The sequence below is a fragment of the Nelumbo nucifera genome, chromosome 1 (assembly GCF_055504915.1).
Source record: "Nelumbo nucifera cultivar China Antique chromosome 1, China Antique-T2T, whole genome shotgun sequence".
Lineage (NCBI taxonomy): Eukaryota > Viridiplantae > Streptophyta > Magnoliopsida > Proteales > Nelumbonaceae > Nelumbo > Nelumbo nucifera.
Window position 1 is genome coordinate 73620070 of NC_142649.1, and position 24817 is coordinate 73644886.

A 24817-nucleotide genomic window follows, 5' to 3' on the forward strand; every position below is an offset into this window, starting at 1 on the left:
AATAGATGCACAGGAGGCTAATCGATCAGTGTTGGAAGAATTGGCTTGTTGTGTTGAAACTTTGTTAGCTCGGCGACGGTTCCGGTTGGAAGGATAGCCTATAAGAGCATAGCACCGGGCATTGGTATGGCCTGTGCATTTTTAGTAGTCACATTTGAATTTTGATTGGGGATTACCATTCTTGGAAGTATCTGCTGCTAGAGATGCTACTTCAGGTTGCAGTATACGGGGAGAAACCACCAATTAATGTCGCTCTTCTTGTGTGATAAGGGCGTAAACCTTACTCAGTGAGGAAAGAGGCTCAGATCCGAGTATTCTGGACTGAATAGCATTAAAGGACTCATTGAGTCCCATGAGAAACTGATGTAGTTTCTCCTTTTCACACTCCGTTGAAAAGGCTTTGGCTACTCCACAGGTACACTCTGGATATTCTACAAGAGAGCAGAGTTCATCCCATAGAGTCCTCAATTTGGTGAAGTATGTTATCATCGATGATTCACCTTGTTGGAGAAGGGCAAGGTCTCGCTTTAGTTGATGGATATGTTGAATATTACCTTGAGAAAACCATTCTTGGAGCTCTTTCCAAATGTCAGCAGTAGATTTGATGAAGGTCAGATTGTCGTATATCTCTCTATTCATTGAATTGAAAATCCATGCAACTACCATGGAGTTGCACTTAATCCAAGCATTCAGATCAAGACCATTGGAAGTCGGACATGGTAAAGATCCATTAACAAAGATGAATTTATTCTTCACCCTCAGAGCATTAGTCATGCCCCGTTGCCACATCAGGAAATTGTCTCCGGTGAGTTGGCATGATACAAGAATAGCTCCTGGACTATCAGATGGATGCAAGAAGTATGGAAAGCTTACCGCATTCTCCATTTCTGATCTGGTGATTACAGTCTAGATCTTTAATGAAGAAAAGAACAAATAGTGGCAAGAAGGAGAAATAGGAGCAGTTCTAGTGCAGATCTGAACTCTGCCAAGATCGACAAGAAGAAATAGAGTAGAGCAAGAGGGGATGGAACTCTGACACAAGATTTCAAAACAATCCTACGATGGAAAAGTATCTACGATGAGATAAAATGACAAGGTGTGCAATGAAGAAAAGAGGGAAATAGCAAAGAAATAAGAATTCTTGTGATGAGGTAATGGCTCTGATACCATGACAAGTATCACGGAGAAGAAAGAATTCTTGAATCTTGAATATATTAATTTTACAATACATGCGGTATATATAGGCATGGGTTTACATCTGTTGTAACAGAGTTGTACACATGGCAAGTGGGACAACTATTGTAACTAATCTTGTTATTCCAACACTCTTTGCTCGCAATCCGGTTTTGGAAGGTCTGGTTTATTGAACATAGGCGAAGAAATCGATCTTAGGTTTGACTCCCATTTTTTGCATACCAAGGTTCGACTAAAGACTAGGGGCTCCAGGTCTTCAATGGCAACCTTCAGGAGATACCTGATACCTTCCACTTCTAGCTCAACACACTTGGGAATGTCGCGGACCACCTTGCTCTAAATGAGAAGATGGAGGGCCTCAAGGTTTCTCTAGGCTAGATTATCCGGGTCCGTAGCAATGAAGCCACCCATTGCATCTCCTATCTCCTTGAAGAACGCTAGACAATAGACAAAGAGGGGAATGCCAAATACCCTGATCCACCACTTGCCATAACCTCCTCTCTGCCTTTCTGAACACCCTTCCTAAGTCTAGCAAGATAGGGTGAACCACATCCCGTTAAAGGTTTGAGCTCGGGAGTGGAAAGCACTGCAAACTTCTTCCTTGGAGGCAAAAACTAGAAGCCATTTACTCCCCTCAAGCCTTCGCACAGTCGGATTACACCTATTCCTCCATCAGAGAGAAATCCACCGTTCAATCTCTTCCTTTGAGGGATAAATAGCTAAAAACGTTAGGACTAGGAAACTTCAGAGGAAAGATTCACAGTTCCGAACTCCAACCTCAATGACAACAACTTTGATCACACCTCCAACCACACGATGCTAAACTTGCTTCCAAACAAAAAATAAGCACCACTTTCCAAACGGTGCTTTGTTCCACTGATGCCAAATACCTAAATGACAGTATGACACTCCCATCTCTCTCTAGTTGGGAATTTAATTTCCCAAACCATTTGTTGGGTTTGTTTCTTATGAGGTGGGCCCACTCACTTTGAGAAAGGACAAAAAGGAAGGAAAAGTAAGGTTAATAAAAGGCCCTTATTCTCTCATCCCATAATAAATTCATTCGTTGGGTGACTTTTGGGCTCTTAAGGCTAGAGTTTTCTTGGAAGGGATCAAGAAGAAGCTATTGTGAAGGGCATCTAGTGAAATAGATGGACAAAGCTAGAAAGTTATACATAACCCTAGACTTGACTATGGTACTGCACTAGGTGTTTGACTGGGTTGTCTTTGATATGCCAACCAATAAGATCCATTAAGGGTCAAATATCTGGTATGCTAGAGCAGTTTAAGAATTCACCTAAGTGGGTGATTATAGTAATAGGATCGTCCCCTTTGTCGAACAAAGTGAAAATCAAGTTTTACACTCTCTCTGATGGAAACCTCAACTATCGGTAGCGGATTTCACCTGTGTTTGAAATCTGATTTTGCAAAGTGTATTTATATGTTATATACTACTATTTTATGAAAAATCTTTGCAAAAGGTTTTAATCTCGGGATCCATTTAAGTAGAGAGTGTGGCACTGCACCTTGCAGCTAGGGGATATGTCCTTTCCTATTGGGCAGTGTTTTGATCATTATGGTCCAAGAGGTTAAGTGTAAGAGACCATCACAGGGCTGATTACTTGATGGGCTTTGTCTTACATCAATCCATTTCCTTGGGTCTTAATAGGGTGTCTGAATCCAATGATCATTTATGTGTAAATGTTGGGCCCAAACTGGATTAATGCTGATTGGGTCAAGGGTTCACTACCCTAAGCAGTGAATTCGGCCTAGCCTCTTTTAGAGGTTGAGTCGAACCCATGTGGGCTTATGTGAGATCATTGTAGGGTCCCACTCCATATAGTATCAAACCTAAAGTGGCCATGCAATACCTTAGGTCATGAGCCTTTGAAGTAGATGGGCCTAAGGCCCATAATTAATAAGATTAAGCAAGTTGTAATTGTCATGTGCTCTAGGTCGAATCTAGGTTTGGTAATGGGTATGGAGCACCCATCCTCTCAAGAGGATAAGGCATATCTCTTAATAGAGTCCATATCCAAATCAGATGTAGATAATCTCCTAGTATGATTAGGAGGGTGCTCCATAAGGAGATAAAAGAAGAAGAGGGCAAACTAGACTATAACACCTCTCTCTCTCTTGTTCTCTCATCTTCTCTTTGTCTCCCAAGAAACCCTATCACCACCTAAGATTTCAAAAATTGATTTTTTATTAGTTTTTCTTCTAGTTTTTACAAGAAAAACGTTGAAGAAAATCAATCTCACTTGCCTCATTCGATTCAAACAAGTTGGATCACAGTTTTGCTAAAAACAGTGTTGCTGAACTAGCTTCACCTACACACTACGCCATCTTCAATGGAGGCTAGTTTTATGTTTGATTTGGGTGTGAACTTTCACCTTGGGATTTGTGCTTTTGGTATCCGTATCAGGTGTAATTTCCCTTTTCCTTTTTGATTTAGTTTCAAATTTGGTCCACTTCAGTACAGGATCAATCTAGAAAATTCAGTTTTCAAATTCATCGGAAACTCAGCTCCCACAAGAATTGAAAAAATTTTGAAATTTTAGCCAGCCATCTAGCATGATTTAGCCATCCATAAGATGGATTTTAAACCCTTCCAACAAACACGACTGCAACTGTTAACAAAAGGATCTTTACCAACAAAATTTCAAATTGTGTGCATAGGGGCATGGAATGTTAAAGGAATAGGAAGTCTAAAGCTGTATTGTCACCTTTTTGCCCTAATAAAGCTCCATCAAGCTGATATTTGTTTCTTTTGTTGGAAACTTGAGTTAACCCCATTAGCGGAGAAAAAGTTATTAGAAAATTTAAATTTAGCCATTATCATGTTGTAAACCCAATGGGCTATGTAGGTGGACTATGGCTTCTCCACAATGATAATATTTTGCCAGATATTATAACAACAAATGATCATCTATTCCATGCAACCATTATAGAAAAAGGTTTGAGCACCCAATGGAGCTCCATTTTTGTGTATGCTCCTCAAAACTGAGTGGAGCAGCCACAAATGTGGCAATGGATCACAAATACAAGTAATCAGATCCATGGCCAATGGAGCCTAATTGAGGATTTCAATGCATATAGAAGGAAATAAGATAAGAATGGGGAAATTTTAACCATACCCAAATGTGAGGGTTGGAAAATGGTTCACTTGCCACTTGGGCTCTAAATGGAATTATCACCCATCAGATTAGGAATTGGAGGTGATAGAACCTCCGGGTAGGTTTCGGATGGGAGAGGGAAGGGGTTAGGCACCCCTTTCCTAAGTCCAATAGGTGGAGCCCACGTGGTATCCCAAACAAACACAATCACAAAAGCACAATTGTTTAACCAATCAAAACATACTAATGTCAAAGAAAAACAAAGCATAAGAACAAATAAAAAACCTTATTTTATTTTTATTCATCTTTTATACCAACTCTATTGCTGATTTCCAATTTATTTTTATTCTTTATTATTATTTTTTACCATTTTTTCTTGGTGCATTATTCACTCAGCATTTCCTATCCTCATTGCTACCGGAAATATCCCTGTATAACCCTGTACATCGGAGCATTCAAATCAGTCATCTTCTCCATCTAGGGTATATTGAGGCCAAAAACAAAATCATTTCAGTGTCTCTCATTACAACTCCAAGAGGCTAAACCAGGTAGCTATTCAGTTCAAACAATCATATTCATGAATGGCACACCTGCTTCATAAGCAAATCATCTTGGCCTTAAAACAAGTTAACAAGTATCAATTAAATAAAACGGTAGAGAGAGGACCAATATATTTAGATCTAAAACTCATCAACATCCCATTCGAACAATTCAGAGAAGATTAAAAGAAAGAATAAAACCAAACAGGTAGCAGATTACGATTAACACTAAATAAGAAAATTGGTAACTAAAAATCAAGGAAATGCATAAATCCAACGGGACTGGCTAGATCTCCAGAGTTTTAACAGAATCAATTCAGTAGGGAGAATCGTTGCCAGTCCAAATAATCATCCTAATATCTATCATTCCATGCCAAAATAAAAAATAAAAAAAAAAGAAACCGGGAAGATGGAAAGTCGGGGAGAGAGATTTAACAAGTTGAACTCACATGAATTGGATTTCGGCCTAAATTTGCTACTGCAACAGGAGGGATTCGATTGAGCTTGAAAGACGAAGGTTGAGGGGCGTGACCACTAGCATATCGGAAAGGAGACTATCTTTTAGACATGAATTTGGCATAGGGCTGTGAGGAATACCGGTTTGAAAAGATGACGATCGTTGTTAATTCTACTCTGTTGATGAGGAAGACGCCGGACAAGGGGCCAGAAATCTGAGAAGAAATGAGAACTCCTCGCCGTGAGATCTTTTCAAGATTATGAATAGAATAAGGCAAATCTCGCATCTGTGATGATGAAGAAAACAGGGGATTCAGTTCTGGAAAGGATTCGAAGTAGGGAGTGAAGGGGGCCTTCGGTGCTCTTTTTCAGTTTGGAGTCGAGAAGAAGGGTTTATGAGCGGATTTCGGATGGTCTGAGGAGAGAGAGAGAGAGAGAGAGAGCAAATGAGAGTTGAAGCGGCGGTGACAAAAAGGAAAAAAAAAAGAAAATGGGGTCAAGAGGGGAAGAAGAAAGAGAAGCAGAAGAAGAGGGAAAAGGAACAGAAGAGAGTGAAGAGATGGGAGAGAAGAGGAGAGGCCGGAGGGAGGTTAGTTGCTCCCGTTGTTCGGGTATCGCCTGTTGGGGGTTGCCGCAAGTGTCTGTCGCGAGGAAGGGGATGGGCTACAGTGACCCCCGAATGTTTCTGGATTAGGGCGAGGGGTATGTTCGTAATTTTAGTAATTTAGGGGGGTATTTTATCAATTTTAAAAAATGGGTCAAATTGGGTTCGAGGGGTTGAACTCGGGTTCTAGTCCAATGGTGGGTGGTTTTTGGGTCAACAAATTGACGAATTGAGTTGGGTCTAATGGTTGAGAAGGGTTTTGATGTGAGAGGGCTAATGAGATTGGTCAAAACGGAATCTTTTTGAATGAAGAGGTAAACGGGGGTAGTTTTGAATGAAATTTCATGGGATGGGGTTTTTGGATATTCTAGATTGATCGGCAAGGTCAGATTGGCCCGAATGGGCCTAGATTAGGCATATCTGGAAAGGGTTCGATTTAGTTGATTTGGGGGCTCAAAATGGAATCTTTGTGTAATGAAGGGGAAAATAAAGGCAATTTTGGGTGAAATTTCTCAAGGTAGGGTTTTTGGGTAGTTTGAGATGATTGGTAAAATTATATTGAGCCAACTAGGTTTGGATCGAACAAATTTGTAATCCGGTCAATCTGAAACCTTGAAATGAAATCTTGGTATGATTAAGGGTAAATAGTGGTGTTTTGGGCTGGAATTTCATATGTAGGAGTTTTTTTGGCATTCTGGGGTGATTGGAAAAGTTTGATTGGTTTAGATGTGTTTGGATCAAATGGATATGGGTTGTGGGTGCAAGAATAGTCAAAATGACATCTTTGTTTTGATGGATGGGTGAACGAAGGAATCTTAAGTTCAAATTTCATGGGTAGGTGTTTTGGGATGTCCTGGGTCTGATGGTTGTGTCTGATCTAATGGTTGAGGTGTAAGTGAGGGTCGATTGGGGCCATCACATAGGTATCAGGCAAGTTTAGCGGTGGATCTGAGGGCTCTCAAGGTGAAATTTGGGTTTTCTGGGTTTTGGGGTGTTTCAGAGAGGTCAGAAGGGTCTGATCTAGTGTTTGGGGTGAATTGGAGGTTCAGGCAGTGGATTGAGCAAAAATCGGGTGTTGACACCAAACAAATTATTTCAATTAAATGATAAAGGATTGCAATCTTCTAGAGCTAGAAGCAAAGGGTAATAGATTCACATGGCGAAGAGGTCACTTACTAGAAAAAATTAATTGGGCTTTAACAAATGATCAATGAGGACAAAGTTTCCCCCAAGCCCACTTAATAAACCCCCCTTTCTTGAGTTCAGATCACACCTTGTATTTTTAAAAACAAAATATAAGGTAAACTAGGGCTCAAAACCTTTTAGATTCGAGAATATTTGGAATCTAGAGCCCACAACCAAGAAAATAATAGAGGAAGCTTAGAACATACTAACTAGTTAAAGGGTCCAGAGGACAACTATTACATGAAAATTCAAAAATAAATGCAAAAAGGTTAAAATAATGGAACATAAATACTTTTGGAAACATTTTTATCCAAAAGCAAAATTTGATAGAGGAAATTAGTAAATGCCAAAAAGAAAGGGAGGATATTCCTAATGGGGTAATTATTCACAAGAAAGAGAGGCCTTGCAAAAGAGATTAAAGAATTGTTTTGGGCCCATAAAATTGAGGAACTCTTGGCTTTTAAGTGTGGAGACAAAAACACTAAGTATTTCAACACAATTACATAAGAACCAAATCACTGGTATCAGGGATTCACGTAATAAATGGGTTACTAAGGTGCACTAAATAAAAAATATGTTTACAAACCACTACAAGGATAAAAAGTGAAGGTATGAAAGACCTTGATAAAATTTTAAGTATTTTAAATACCATACAATTTTCAAAGGAAGAGAATATTGAGCTAATAAAGGAAGTTCAAGACCTAGAAATTGTAAAGGCTTTGAACTTGATGAGGATTCAAAAGCCACGTCTTAAATATGGGTATTTTCAAAAAATATTGGGACATAATTAAGGTTGCAATAGGAGTGATCAGGGCCTTCTTTCAGACGGGAAAAATGAGTCATAATTTGAGCAAAGCTTTTCTAGCTCTCATCCTGAAAGTAGATAACCCTAAGACTTCAAATAAGTTTAGAACAATCAGTATATGCAGTGTAATTTAAAAAAAATATATATTGCAAAAATATTAGTAAATAGACTAAAGCCGATCCTAGACAGACAAATCACTAACAATGTGCTCATAGTGCAAGAAATCTATCACTCCATGAGAAGGAAGAGAGGAAAAACTAGTAGTATTGTTTTCAAAATTGATATAAAAAAGGCTTATGACAAACTCGAGTGAGATTATTTAAGAGCAACTTTGGTAAAATTTGGATTCCATTTAAAATGGGTAAATTGGATCATGGAATGTGTAACTTTGGTGAGTTATCAGGTTTTAGTAAATAGCTCTCTCACATCTAGCTTCAGACCTAACAGAGGCATTAGGCAGGGAGACCCATTATCCCCTTACCACTTTGTTCTCTCTAGTGAAGATCTAACCCAACAAATAGCAAGTCAAGCATCTAGATCTAAGGCTGTATTGGGTTTCAAAACATCGAGATATGGACAAACAATTCCAATTTTGCAATTTGCAAATGATTGACTTATATTTCCACAGGCAAAACCTTAGGCAAGCCATCTAGTGAAGAGTATTTTAAAAAATTTTGCTAAAGCTTTAGGGCAGAAACCCAACTTCCAAAAATATTCTATCATGTTCTTAAAAAATGTGCCACAGATTCTAGAGGCCTTTGGCTAGAATGATTGTAATCCCTAGATCCAATGGTAAGGAGAAGTACCTTGGAGCCCCCCTAATCAAGAAAAGAGTTATAAGGGAAACTTTCAAAGATTTATTAGAGAGAACAAAAAGAAATTGGAAGGGTGGAAAAAAAATTCTCTCATTAGGTGGCTGCATAACTCTCCTAAAAGCAATAGTAGGAAACATGGTCCAGTTCCACGTGCTAACATTGGTTTGCCCAAAGAAATCACCAAAGAGTTAGATAAATTACAAAGAAAATTTCCTTTAAACTCAAATCAAAGTAATAAATCATTTGCCCTTGCTAATTGGGTTATGGTTTGCAAGGATAAAGCAAATGGAGGCCTTGTAATTAGGAAGTTGACCCAACTAAATCAAGAAAATATGATAAAACTAGGATGGAAAATTATATAAGAAACAATAACCTTTGGGTCCAAGTTGTTAGAAAAAAAGTACTTAAAAGAAGAAAATTTTTCTTTTTTTTTTTGGTAAAGATGACTTTCATTAAACACAAAAGAATAAAGGTTACAAGTAGACACAGAAAAGAAAAGACAACACAACCTAAGCGAAAACTACCCCTAATAAATAGAAAAAAAAAAACATTAACAACAAAAACTTGATCCAACATAATAGCATCTAAGAGGCAACAAGGGTACAATATGCTGGACTTAAAAGCTTGAGATAAACCAAATTTTGTTGTTGCATGGGCAGCACTATTTGCTTTCCATCGACAAAACCAAAAGCTGTAATTTCTAGTGGCTACAATCTTCTGAATGTCGCTGCAACGGAAATAAATGTTTCGATCTACACAATCATCTTGTTTATTCAAAAACTTCACCAATCTGGTATTATCAGATTCAAAAAGAACATTGTTTTTATCTAGCTAACAAACAAAGGAAACAACTTCCAATAAAGATTTGGTTTCAACTACTATTGGTGAGGAATCTTTAATAGGACCAATCCCAGCTCCCTAGCATCTACTACTGTGATCTCTCAAAATGAAGCCAAAAGAAGTTTGACCATTTGCCAAAAAACCACAATCTGAATTGATCTTCCAATACCCTTGATCCAATGGGACCCAAAAAACTAAAACCTCGCAATGATTAACTTTGGAAGAGCCTTCCAATCTCTATTGCCAAAGATGAGATCTCTCCACGATTGAGTTGCGAATAAAGGAAATAACAACCAAAGGATTTAAGTCTTCCTTATCAAAATAGTAAACATTTCTATCCTTTTAGTTACCCCAAATGGCTAGAGCAATCTCTGCTAGGAGGTCCAACTGAGATTTTCCCAACTAAGAGAAAATCCACTTCAACCAATCCTTGAAGATAGGGAATTGTATGTCGAAGCCCATATTATGCCACAACCTGATCCCAACCATATGCCTCTTGCTTTGTCACACAACAATAGAGTGTGCATAATAGATTCAGCCTCCTTACTACATCTATCACAGATATCTGAGTCCACTAGTCCTCTTCTAAATAAAGTACATTTCATGGCTAGATCATTAACACAACATCTCCAAAGGAAATGATTAATTTTTGGCTCAATTCGGAGTTTCCATATCAGATTCCAAAAATGTTTATTAGAATTTGTGTCATTAGCGCTTTTGGTTAATTCCTTTTGAGATTTCTTTGCAATGAAGTAAGCAGATTTTACTGAGAAAAGCCCATTTTTACTTTCAGCCCACACCAATTTGTCATCCTATGGATTGGAAGGGAGGTCCAACTCTATTATTTTTTGGGCATAAACTGGAGGCAAGAAACCATTTATCTTCTCTCTATTCCACCTTCTGTTTTCATGATCAATCAGATCTGATACCACTAAATTTATAGAATTTTCCTGCCTTGGCCCCACTAATTTGTAGCTCTCTAATCCCAGAATCCATGGATCATCCCACACCTTTATTTGTGATCCAATACTGACCTTCTAAAAGATACCACATTCCAGAATTTTCTTACCTTCCAGAACACTTTGCCAACTCCAAGAAGGCCTACTTCTAAGACTTGCATAGAGAAAAAGGGAATTTGGATAGTATTTTACTTTTAAAACTCTTGGCCATTAGCTCCTTGTATTAGAACAAAGCCTCTAAGTTAGCTTAGCAAGCATGGCCAAATTGAAGGAGCTCGGATCTCTAAAACCCAATCCACCATTAGACTTACTCTCACACACTTGTCCCTAATTGGTCTACCTTGCCCTTTTCTTCTCCTCATTATCCCCCCACTAGAATCTTTTGTGACTACATTCTATAGACTTACATATTTTCTTTGGTAAGAGGAAGCAGGACATACAATATATTGGGATTGCTATTAGAACTAACTTTAGAAGAACCTCCTTTCCAGCTTGAGATAGAAGGAACCACTCCACCCATTGGCTTTATTGGCCACTTTCTCAACAAGGTACTCAAAGGTTCGCAGCTTTTTCTGACCTATAAGAGGATGGGAGCCCAATTAAATAGATGGATTATCAACCTTTTTAATTTTCAAGCAATTTGAGACTAATTTTTTAAACTTTGCATGCAGTTTGTTATTGAAAAAACTTTAGATTTTTGGTAGTTCACCTATTGTCTTGAGGCTCTTTCAAAAAGAATGATGGCATCCAATTAAGTACTTGCCTCTTTGATATTGGCTTTCAAGAAAATATAATTGTCATCTACAAAAAAAATAAATGAGATATTGTTAGAGCCAGCTTGTAGATTTTGATTCCAGATAATTCATTTTAGTCAATTTTTTAATTAAGAATAGAAGATAAAACCTTAGAACAAAGCAAGAAAAGGTAAGGAGACAGAGGATTTCCCTACCTAAACCCTCTTTGAGGGAGTCCCATTTACTAAAATTTGGAAAGAGAATGTAGAGACACATTTCATTGCCCAAGATATCCAAGTGCTACCAAACTCCATTTTCCCCATTGTTAATTTAAAGAACTCCCACTCTATTTTATCATATGCTTTGCTCATATCCAGTTTAACAACCACGAAACCACTCCTATTACCTTTTGTGTAAGTCATGAAGTACATTACTTCATGAGCTAACAAGATATTATTTGAGACCCTTCCATGGATAAAAGCACTCTGATTTTCAGAAATGATATTATTTCGGATTGGTTTCAGTTTGTTTGCTAAGATCTTTGCAATTATTTTGTACATTATATTGAAAAAACTTATTGTCCTAAAGTGTGAATCATCTTCTAAATTTTTGATTTTTTGATCAAAGCTATAAAGGTAAAGTTCATATTTCTATTTAAAATACCATTGGTAAAGAAAGTTTTCACTTCTACCACACACATCTTCCTTTACCATACCCCAAAAGGTTTGGAAGAAGAGATTGGGAAAACCACTAGGTCCAAGGGCCTTCCTAGGGACCATTTAGAAAAAGGCCTCCTTAATCTCTACTTCTATAACTTCTCCCTATAGTTCTTCTTTTTTCTCCTCATTAATTACTACATTGACCCCTTGCGAATCCAAATCAATATCCTAAGGTGAGGAGGAGACAAAAACCTTTGGAAATGATTCTCAAGATTTTTTTTTTTTATGTCCTCTTGCCCTTCCATCCATTCCCCATTCTGATCTTTCAACTTTAGGATTCTATCATTGGCTCTTTTTCTGATAGTTGAATTGTGAAAGAATCTTGTATTTCTATCCCCATAGTGGAGCCAGTTCACCCTAGATTTCTAGGCCCATAAAATCTCCTTCCTTCTTAGCTACACATCCAACTTGTTCTCTATCTCTAAAACCTTTTGATGGCAGAAAATCTCCCCCTTCATAGGCCCATAAAATCTCTCCCTTAATACTTTCAATGCAATCTTGGACTTTCCCAAACTCATTATTGTTCCACTTCCTCAGAGAATTGCTCAGCCTTAAGCATTTCTTGGTGATTGAAGGGTTTATTTGGTTAGGATTAAAATCTATCCACACCTCCTTGATTACATCTGCACACTTCTCATGTGTAACCACATTTCCTCAAATCTAAATGGCTTTTTGATCTTAAGATTAACTAGATTGGTGTCCAAGTAGATAGGTAAATAGTCTGAACCATAAGTAGAGATAACCAAAACCTTTGCATCAGGGAACCATTCTTTCCATCTCAAGCTACTCAAACCTTTATCGCCTTTATATGGTTCACATATCCCTCCCATTAGTCCATGTAAACCTTGGGCCTGAACTCTGAATTTCTTCAAGACCCACTTATACATTGCAGCTCTATTTCCTTTGATCTGACCTACTTTTACTTCTTCCCCCCATCCCCCCCCCCCCAACTTTGATATCCATATTAAAGATCATATTAAAATCCCCAATGCAGCATCATGCACCTTAAGTTCTAGATGCAAAAAAACTGATTTTCTCTATAAAGTTTTTCCTCTTTCTTTTTTCAGGCTCTCCATAGATGAAAGAACACCACCAATTTTTCTATCATAATACTACAAAATCAAGCTCATGGTCTTGGAAAAAATCAATATAGAAGAGGTGAGTTTAAGAAAGGGATTAAGGTGGAAGATAGGAGATGTTTCAAAATGCAGATTTTGGAAAGATTCTTGGGTTAGTAAGAGACCGCTATCCAAGGTAGTGAACCCAAGCATTCTGGACCTAGAAAATGAAGAAGAGAAAGTTAGAAATTATATTGTTGTTAGTAACAAAGAGTGGGATCAAATTAAATTGGTAAAAAAAATTTATTAAGAATTCATTTAGTAAATTAAAGCAATTCATTTGCCTACATCCTTAGAGGATGTGATGATCTAGGCCCAAGCATAGATAGAAAGCTAAAATTAAAATTAGCCTATAATGTCCTTCGCGAAAGGGTATCTATGGACCCAAGCTTATTGAGTTTAATATAGTTTTCGAGGAAAGCCTTGAAAAAATCAAAGCTTCTTCTGTGGTCGAGATGAAGAACGGGACCACATCTTGGCTAATTAAGTATTAGGTGGCTTTCCAATTTTTGAGTTCAATATACCAAGATTTATATGCTTAACTATTTGGTCCAAATTGGGATCTATTGGATTGGCAAGTAAGAACTCTAGAGGATAAGGCCCACTTAAAATCTCGGTGGTTTTTTGAAAAAATAGTTACTACCTTCTAGTTCCTTTTGGAAAAGTAGGAATGAAAAATTATTTAGGAACCTCTCTATATTGTTACATAAAGTTAAAATTTACCTAGAAGAAAGATAACAAGGGCTCCAGTCACCTAATCCACCCCAATAACAAAGTCTTAAAATCGATAAGGTAGACCCCCATGAACCAAATGGACAACATAGCTAGAAATCATCAAGAGTAATGTAAAAAATAGAAAAAGACAACATAGGCAAAACAACTATTACAATAGCAGAAATATGGTCAACGCTTCAAGCCCACAAACTAGCCCTCTTTATTCTTTCCAAGAACCTATTCCCTTCCATTCTAATAAAAGGAGACTCTTTGTTAGTCATTAGATGTCTACAAGGGAAGTCTGAAGCACTGTGGATGTGTTAATCCATTTTGGACGAGTGCAAGTCTTTAGCGAGTTGCATGCATGCAAGGATTACATGTACTCTCATACTTGTGAAGGCTAGGGGTGTTCATATTTGATTTCAAATTGACCAAACCGACCTGACCCAACTCGATTTGATCGGTTTTTCAACACCACCGATTGGTTTTGGTTTGTGTAGGTAAATAAACCGAACCAAGTTAGCTACTTTCTAGTCTTTCCCTAATCCGGTGATCCCTATCATAGTTTCTACTTTCTAGTTAGCTACTTATCTTTAACATAAAAAAACAATAAAAACATTAGCTAAATGGAAATTAGTTTTTTCTTTGGGATTGTTTTTCTTTTTTGATTTAGAAACTTTGCACCAAATACGAAATATTGAATATGGGGGGAAAAGACATAATATGAGTCAATTTCAAAAACCTTTTTGGGATTAGCAAGTATTACAAGCAAGATCCCTACACCTTTAGACTTGCCAAACTTAGAAAATTGCTCTCAATGGAGTCTTGGAGAGTGGACAAATTAGACTCTTGCATTTTTGGAAAGAGTCAAAGAGAGGTTTTACTCTATAAGGCATGCTTTACACCAAATAGGAGTCCTATAGTTTTGAATCTTGATTTCTCTTTGACTCTTCCAAATTCCAATCTTCACCGGTTCATGTTCATCTTTGCCTAGTCTACCTCAAGCACTCTCAAGTCTTCTTTCGTCCACCACTATTACAACTACAAGCAAAGTTGTTTTCCTCCCCTCTTCTCAACTCTCATTCTCTCAAGTCTCAACTTTTCAAGACTCAAGCATTACATTCACAGGTTAGTATTTTGTTTATTTATTTAATATTTGTAAATTTTAATGCATGTTAAAAGTTGAAATATATAATCCAAAATATATCAGATATATATTTCCAAAATATATATTCTAAAATATATCAAATATATATATATATATGTATATATATATCAATTTTAAATACATTTCTGAAATATAGTAATAGATAATTATATTAATTTCATAATTTGCACAAAAAACTATCTATTTTTATATATTTCAATTTTAAATATATTTTAGTTTTACTAATGTTAGATAAAAAATAACATATATTGTTTTTTGGTTTAAACCAATTAGTTGTTTTTTTCTTAACTTGTTTCATTGGGGATGTTCATCTTGGGAAACTCATTATAAATTTATAATGGTATTTTATTTTTAGATGGATCAAAATGTGCATGGGGTTGATGAAGTTGAAGATCCAGTGGCAATGAACTCAAAGCAACAAAATTTTGAGGCTACAAATCCGATAAAAAATCCCCCTACTCGTAAAATTACTAGGACACAACCTACTAAGCAAACAAAAAAGAAAGGTTTTAGATTAAAATAAAAAATTAGGGATCATTTCACTAAAATTGAGGATAAGGATGAACCTAGGGCTGCATGTAATTATTGTGGCAAAGACTACACATATGAAACAAAAAGTCATGGCACTAGTAACATGTGGAGTCATTTGCAGCAATAGTGCATGAAATATCCCTATAGGGTTGATAAAAGGCAAAAGACATTGTCTTTTGAGTCTAAAAATGAAGGAAGAGAAGATGGGTCTCACTATCGGTAATCTAAAAGCATTGACCTTTAGTGTTGAGGAAGCTAGAAAGGAGCATGCTAAAATGATTATAATTGATGAATTACCTTTTAGGATTGTGGAGGGAGGAAGGATTTAAGAACTACTCTTGAGATTTGCAACCTAAGTTTACAGTCCCATCTCGTATCACAGTTTCTAGAGTTTGCATGAAAGTTTTTCTTGAGGAGAAGATCAAAACTTCAAGAAGTGATGAAAACTCAACGTATATATCTTACCAATGATATACTTGGTCATCAATCCAAAATTTAAGTTCTATGTGCTTGACTGCACATTGGATTAATAGTGAATGGAACTTGAATAAAAAAAATTCAAGTTTTGTCAAATTCCTAATCACAAGGGAGAAACAATTGGTAAGGCTAATGAGGAGTGTTCTAATGATGGTGTAATTAGATATTTAAAAAAAAGAACTAGGGATTGGAAAGTCACCATCATAGAACATGCATTCATACATTTAAGATGTTCTGCTCATATTGTGAATTTGATAGTGAAAGAAGGATTGGAAGACTTGACTTGCATGAGTCTATTATCAAAATCCGAAATGCAATAAGATATGTAAGATTATCTCCTTCTACGCTTCAAACTTTCAAAATGTGTGTTGAGAATGAGAAAATAGAAAATAAGAATCTTACATGCCTTGATGTTGAGACTAGGTGAAATTCTACCTATTTGATGTTGGAAATTGCTGAAAAATTTGGAAGAACTTTTGATCAGTTAAGAAAGGATGACCCAAGATAACTCTTATACTTTGAATGTGGTGATGAGGATAAAAATGAGGAGAGTGGAGGTGGAAATAGAAGAGGAAAAGAGAGAGGGAATAAGCATGTTAGGCTTCATAATTATGATGATTGAGACAATGCTAGATATTTTGTGAATTTCCTAAAGCTTTTCTATAATGTAACATTGTAGTTTTCAGGATCTTAATGTCACATCAAATGTATTTATTCATGAACTTATGGCATTGCAAATTAGGTTGGTATGTTTTTATAGAAATGGAGATAGTTTCTTGAGTTCTATGGCAGAGTGCATGAAATGAAAATTTGATAAATATTGGGAAAACCTTGAAAATCTGAATTTCTTGTTATATGATGCCATTGTTTTGGATCCTTATTACAAATTAAAATATGTGAAATTTTGTTTTTGTCAAATCTATGATAGTTTGAGGGTTAGAGAGATGACCGAGAGAGTAGAGGAAACTCTTATTTGTTTATATAACCATTATCATGATCATAAATGTAATTCAAATTCTAATGATGGGCATGAGGCATCAAGTTCAAGTAAAATTTCTAATGAGATGGATTTTCATGATAATTAAGAGGATACATGGAAATTCTTAGCATCTCAATTTGCAAAACACTTAGAAAATGAAGAAAATGTAGAAAGTAAATTTGAGGTTGCAAGATATTTGTTGAAAAGTTGTGAAAATCCAAATGATTCATTTGACATTTTGATTTATTGGAAAATGAATTCTCAAAAGTATCTATTCTTTCTCAAATAGCAAGTAGGAGTGGCAATCTTGACCTTGACCCTTCTAACCCACCCAACCCACCCGCTTCAAAACCCACCCATACCCACCCGTTTCAGTAGTGGGTTATATGGGTCAAATGACCCATTAGGGTCAAGGAAAAGAGGGTTAGGGTGGGTTGGGTCGAGGGTACCCATCGGGTCAAAAAGGGTTAGGGTAACTTGGGTCAAGGAGAGGGTCGAGAGAGAAGCTGCAAAGTCGGCTATCGAATAAACATCTCAGGGCTTTTCTCAATTCTCAGTCAAACGAACTTCTGCCATCGAAGATTAATCAATTTAAGGTTTTCTTTATTCTAGTCATCAGATCGAGTGCAAGGACAAAAATTGTTACGGTTTCAAGCCACTTGTCGTCAAAATTTTTCGTAGTTCTAAGGGGAGCGCAACTCTCTGTTCGTTCCGCCATTGAAGCAATCAAGAGAGTTTGGATAGGTAAATCTTTTGACATTGATCGTCTTCTTTAAAGCTTTGCTGGTTTTGACATTGAAGCAACTCTCTGTTAGTTTCGTCATTGAAGCAACCAAGGTCGAAAGTTGTTAAGGTTTTCATTTGTTGGTTTTTCCTTCAGAAACATGAAAAAAAAAGCAAAAAAAAAAAAAAAAAACTTTAGATGGGGAGAGATTAGGATTTGTTTAAAATAAAAAACAAAATCATAAGTATGGACAAACACGCCAATTAGGAAGCTTCCTTGCATTATAAACCCTATTTTAAAGGATTCAGCCTGTCCACGAGTTCGATCGACTAATTCATATAAGCTCTATACACTAGCTTGTGTTGCTATTTTGTCTAGTTTTATAAAATTTTAAATTTGAAAAGTATTTTTTTTCTTCCAATTTAAAAGTTAAAATTAACACAGTATAAATAGTATAGATTTAATCTTTTATTCAATGAGTAATTTAAATTTTGAAGTCCGGAAAGGTTACAAGAAATGGGAATTCGGAACTTCGGATATGTTATTATCTTGACGCTATGCTTATTGGAGTCGACCTTGTCCCTAATTTCATATAACCGCTTCTCTTGTCCAGAGATAATCCCTTAGGGATACATCTCTTAAATTATTAGAATTGCCTTGACTGACATCCAAGGAATTTGGATTTTCTTTACAAGGAAACCCTCATCTTTTGATAGTTATCATCCTACTAGAGTTGTCATCCTCAATGGGATTTGTTCTCTCTCTTTTTCTTTTGGTGCATGTGAGTGCTTCACTATGATAACACTATCTTAGCATGTCATTTAGCAGAGAGTTTTGGATGAAGCTTATGCTTTACTTGGAGAATTTTTCCCTCCACTCTAATGTTGCCAAGGCGACAACGATGCATCTAGCAGTAGGGACAATGCTATAACAGCACCAAGTTTGGCATATTAGTTTTTCATAACAGCACCAAGAAGGCCACAACGATGTCATCCTTCTTTATTCTTTCATTGAGCCGCATCAACAAGGCTCTCCTTGCTCATAGTAGTACTTACTTCCCAATTACCTAAAAATCGTCCTAAAATCTCTCAACCTCTCCCCCCTTCCCTTAAATAAAACTCTCTTATATCTTTCGAAAGTATTTCTTCTTCTAACTCATCCCATGCTTATATCTTATTGGGATAGGGAGTTTAACTCCATCTATCAGCACTATCCATGAAAATTTTCACTTATGCCACAAACTGATTTAATTGTCAACTTCAACTTAATGTCTTTATTCTATGAACCTAATTTTGCTCATGGCTACATATAATGAATGCTATTTTTGTATTCTCTTATTTCTCATACACTTACAATATGAAATATGTACTTTTTTTCTCTTTGTCATACACTTAAATTATATGTTTAAATGCTTTTTTTCTAGATTTTGTTGAAAATGTCAGAAGTCTCAAGTTCTACTAGTGGAAAAAGAGGTTTTTCAAATGTATGGGGAGGGGTTTGAAAATTTTATTGATGATGGTGAGAAACCAAAAGTGAAGTGTAAGTTCTACTATGAGAGTACTAACTTAGCCATCGGAGTGACCTCACCGGGTTAGCCACCCCGGGTCCTTTGACACTTAGTTCCTTCTAGGTCTCTAAAGAGCAACGAAACTCATCAATCCAGCTCGGCACCTAGTCAGCCCAGCGCCTCACAGGCAGCTCGGTACCCAGGTGGCTCAGCACCTCACAGGCAGAGACCTCGGCACTACAATACTGCTGAAAGACCCAGTCGTCTCTTCGGCATGGGCAAAATTCAGGAGTGGACTACGAGTCGCTCCCCGAAGCCTAAGGGCCACAATACTGCTGAAAGACCCAGTCACCTCTACGGCATGGGCAAAGTTCAGGAGTGGACTACGAGTCACTCCCCGAAGCCTAAGGGCCACAATATTGCTGAAAGACCCAGTCACCTCTTCGGCATGGGCAAAATTCAGGAGTGGACTACGAGTCACTCCCCGAAGCCTAAGGGCCACAATACTACTGAAAGACCCAGTCACCTCTATGACATGGGCAAAGTTCAGGAGTGGACTACGAGTTGCTCCCCGAAGCCTAAGGGCCACAATACTGCTGAAAGACCCAATCGCCTCTACGACATGGGAAAAGTTCAGGAGTGGACTACGAGTCGCTCCCCAAAGCCTAAGGGCCACAATACTGCTAAAAGACCCAGTTGCCTCTTCGGTATGGGCAAAATTTAGGAATGGACTACGAGTGCTAAGCCTAAGGGCCACAATACTGCTGAAAGACACAGTCGCATCTACGACATGGGTAAAGTGCAGGAATGGACTACGACTCCCCAAAGCATAAGGGCCACAATATTGCTGAAAGACCCAGTCGTCTCTTCGGCATGGGCAAAATTTAGGAGTGGACTACGAATCGCTCCCCGAAGCCTAAGGGTCATAATACTGCTGAAAGACCCAGTCGCCTCTACGGCATGGGCAACACTACTGCTTAAGACCCAGTCGCCTCTACGACATGGGCAACACTGCTGCTTAAGACCCAGTCGCCTCTACAGCATGGGCAAAGTTCAGGAATGGACTACGAGTCGCTCCCCGAAGCCTAAGGGCCACAATACTGTTTAAGACCCAGTCACCTCTACGGCATGGGTAACACTGCTGCTTAAGACCCAGTCGCCTCTACGGCATGGGCAACACTACTACACAAGAGCCAGCCGCCTCGTCGGCATGGACAAAGTCAACAAGAGTGGACTGAGTCGCTCCAAGAGCCTAAGGGCTAAAGTACCGAACTGGCAGAGACTTCAGCACCTTATGGGTAGATTCCTTCCAAGCAGCTCCCAGAACCTAAGAAATTGAATCAACGCTTATGAGCTCGTCGAATTACGGGCCAAAAGGAGAAATCTACTCCCTTCGCCGAGTTACTTTCAGCTTGGGAGTGGGGGGCAAATGATGAGGGCGGATTTGGCCCTCCAATGACATTGTGACACCTGGCACCTCATGCCAACTAAGTGCAACCCCTTGACAGCTAGACAGGTCGAGCTCGCCACAGGCAGTTTGCCACTAGGCAGCACGCCATCATGCAGCCTTCACAGGCAGCTCGCCACTAGGCAGCTCGCCATCATGTAGCCCTCACACACAGCTCGCCACCATGCAACACACAGGCAGCTCACCATCATGTAGCCTGGCACCTCAGAACAACTAGGTGACACCCAAGACCACTTTGGCAACAACTTGCCTTTGCTAAGTTGATGGTGTCCCACCAGGCGTGGCTTGGCACAAGCGCGAGCTGGCAGCCTGGCCCTGGCACGAGCTGGCGGCCTGGCCCAGGCACCGACCTGGCGGCCTGACATAGGCACCAACCTGACAACCTCAAGGAACACACCACCCTACCCCACATATTATGGGATTGTGACTTGTAACGACTATATTACCTCACCCACTCCCCGAGTCAGGCGAAAATGGGGAACCTTACTAGTTGGTGGCTTTATCCCCACCTAACACGAAAGCAGGTCCCATCATAGTGGAAATCCAGGAACTGCTCCACCTAACCCACGAGGACTCCAGTATATAAAGACCTCACCCCCCAGGGGCAAAGGAAGGCGAAAAAGGGATGGGTAACCTTGGCTCTCTAGCTCTCTCATTCTCTAATATCATTCTCAGCTCTCCACTAAGTGCTAACTTAGCCATCGGAGTGACTTCGCTGGGAAAACACCCCCGGGTTCTCTGATTTAGTTCTCGCAGGTCCCTCAGCTCCCACCGCTTATAAAGATGAGCATATCACCTCCAGACAGCTCATCAAGGTAGCTCACCTCCAAGTAGCTCATCAAGGTAGCTCACCACCAAGCAGCATCAAGGTAGCTCACCCCCAGGCAGCTTACCACCAGGGAGCTCCACTTCAGCCTCTGGGTCACCGACCACATGGGAGCAGACAAGATGACGAGGTACTTAGCCAAAAAATTGACACATCACGAAAAAATGATACGTGACCGGAACCGGTTACACCACAAGGTTATATGGTGAGGATGGGAAAGATAAAAGTGTTCATGTTCGAGACACATTGTATGCATTATTTAAAGAATACATGAATCATTATTCATCCATTGATCTAAGTGCTTCCACAAGTTCAACTGAGGGTAGCAACGCAACATGTTACAATGAATATGGCTTTGGGAAGGTGAGTATTATTTTATATTTTTGTCTTAATAAATGATAACAAGTCATATGAAAAATGATGATAATATATTTGTTTGCATTTTTAATTATATGTAGGATTATGATGCTTATGAAAATTAAGTCTTTTCTACAAATGAAAGTTTGTCGCAACTTGACTTGTATTTGAAGGAGCCATATGTTGAGAGACAAACTGAACTAGATATCATAGCATATTGAAAGTCATGTGAAAAATGATTTCCTAAGTTGTCTATAATGGCTCGTGATATTTTGAGCATTCCAATTTCGACTGTAGCTTCTGAAGTAGCATTTAGAGGACGGGGAAGACTATTGAAGGTAAATATTACACATTACATTGATATGCACTCGGGATTGTTTATTTGGGTTTGAAGGTAAATATCACACATTACATTTTCTTCCTCTATTTCTTTTTTTTTTTTTTTTACTTTTTCCTTTTGTAAATGTAGATAAAGCAGAAAAGGATGATGTAAACATTGATTTAGAGGTTGATATCTCCAAATTTGGAAGCATATCCCTTCAATCTGACTAGAAAGGTAGTGCCATTTATATATTTATCAATTTATCTTTATAGTTTGATTATTTGAATGCCATTTATATTTATTTTAACTTACAACTATTTGACAATTGTGGTTTTTTGCAGCATCTCCCTAATATGGCGACAACAAAGAGAGTGATATTTGATAGAAGAAGTCCTTATCAAACCGATCATTTTGCACTCCTTAGAACAGCTCCTTGGTGAGCTATCTCTTCCATTTAATTCTAACTAAACAGAAATTTGTAATATCTTATATGGTTTTTCTTTCAAACATTACTTATTTCTTTGCTTACTTAGTTTATCAATTATGATGTATTCATCTTTACCATGCTAAATTTTCATACTATTAGAAGGTTCTTAAAACATTATATTATGCATTTTTTCTGATTTTTTTTCTGCAAAAGTTTTAAATTTATTTACAATTTTTTTTTTGCATTTTCTATAATTTTTTGCTATTTTTCTGAAATGTTTTGGTATTTTTTTTTGCATTTTTTGCTATTTGTCTGCATAATGTTTTCAATTTTCTGGTATTCTTTGCTATTTTTCTACATTTCTGCTATTTTCTCCTATTTTTTGGTATTTTCTGGTATTTTCTGCAATTTCCTGGTATTTTTTTTGCAATTTCTGCTATTTTCTGTAATTTTCTGGTATTCTTTGCATTTTCTGCAACTTCTTGGTATTTTCTGATATTTTCTGTTATTTTTCTGCATTTTTTGCATTATCTGCAATTTCCAGCTATTTTCTGCTAATTTTCTGCAATTTCTGCTATTTTTCTGCAATTTTCTTATATTTTCTGGTACTTGTCAGCAAATTTCTTGTATTTTCTGTAATTGTTTGGTATTTTTTCTGCATTTTCTGCAATTTTCTGTAATTTCTTGGTATTTTCTAAAATTTAATCTATTTTTCTGCAATTTTCTGGTATTTTCGGATATTTTCTGCATTTTCTGCAAATTGTCTTCTATTCTCTGGTATTATTCTGCATTTTCTGCAATTTTCTGATATTTCCTGGTGTTTTACGCATTTTCTACAATTTCTTGGTATTTTCTGTAATTTTCTGCTATTTTTTGGTATTTTTTACTAATTTCTGGTATTTTCTGTATTTTCTGCAATTGTTTGGTATTTTTCTGCATTTTCTGAAATTTCATGGTATTTTCTACAATTTCTACTAATTTTCTGCAATTTTCTGCAGTTTTCTTGTATTTTCTGCATTTTTTGCAATTTTTCTGCATTTTCTTCTATTTTTTGGTATTTTTCTGCAATTTTCTACTATTTTGTGGTATTTTCTGAAATTTTCTGGTATATTTTGCATAATTTTTGCAATTTTCTACTATTTTTCTACATTTCTACAATTTTTTGGTATTTTTCTATATTTTCTGCTATTTTATGCAATTTTCTGGTATTTGTCTCCATAAATTTTGCAATTTCTGTTATTTCTCTGCATTTTCTGCAGTAGTTTGGTATTTTTCTCATAATGTTTGCAATTTTTTGTTATTTTTATATTTGTTGTGAATTTTCTGCAATTCTTCTAATTAATTTCTACATTTTCTGGTGTTTTCATGCATTTCTGCAATTTTCTAGTACGTCCTACATTTTTTCTACAAAAGTTTTTCAATTTTTGGTATTTTCTGCATTTTTTGTAATTTTCTGTTTTTTTTTGTATTTATTTAATGATTTTTTTGCAATATTACTACCTTTTTTGCATTTTCTGCAAAGTTTTTGGTATTTTTCTGCATATTTTTTGCATTTTCGGGTATTCGGGTCGACCCGGCCTGTTTCTACTGCATGGAATCCTTGGTAGAGGTCATTATCTCAAAATGTTGCTTTTCTGGTATATGAGTCAACCCCACCTATTTCTTCCACATGATATCCTTGATAGAGATTATTTTCTTGACATTGTTGTTATCGAGTATACGGGTCGACCCGACCCACTTCTACCACATGGTATCATTGATAGATATTTTTTCTTGGCGTTGTTTGTTTTTGGTTTTACGAGTCGACCCAACCCGATTTTGTATTTATAGGTAAGGGTAGGTGGGCAATATGGGTGAGGGTGGATAAGGGTCAATATGAATGGGTCAAGTGGGTCAATATGGCTGGGTTAGGGTTAGGGTGGGTTATGACCCTTTACCAAGAATTGATGATGGGTCATGGTGGGTTGGTGGATCAAGATGGGTGGGTTGGTTTTCAACCCTTACCCAATCCAACCCAACCTACCCATTTACCACCCCAAATATTAGCAAGGGATGTTTTGGCCATGCCAATTTCTACAGTTGCTTCTGAATTGGTATTCAACACAACTACGCGTTTACTTTATCCAATATTTAAGAGTTCACTATCTCCAAAAATGGTGGATGCTCTTATATGTGGCCAAGATTGGTTACGGTCCAAACCAATCCCAATTGATGTTTGAGAAGCTATGTATAA

At 37.4% G+C, this 24817-nt stretch overlaps 1 protein-coding gene across 1 annotated transcript; it reads right to left on the bottom strand.

Annotated features, from left to right (window-relative positions):
• Nucleotides 1-243: 243 nt before the first annotated feature.
• On the bottom strand, nt 244-885 carry LOC148803431 (uncharacterized). The gene has a single exon (XM_088895743.1). The coding sequence runs from the start codon at nt 883-885 to the stop codon at nt 244-246; it is 642 nt and encodes a 213-aa protein (XP_088751869.1).
• Nucleotides 886-24817: the final 23932 nt, after the last annotated feature.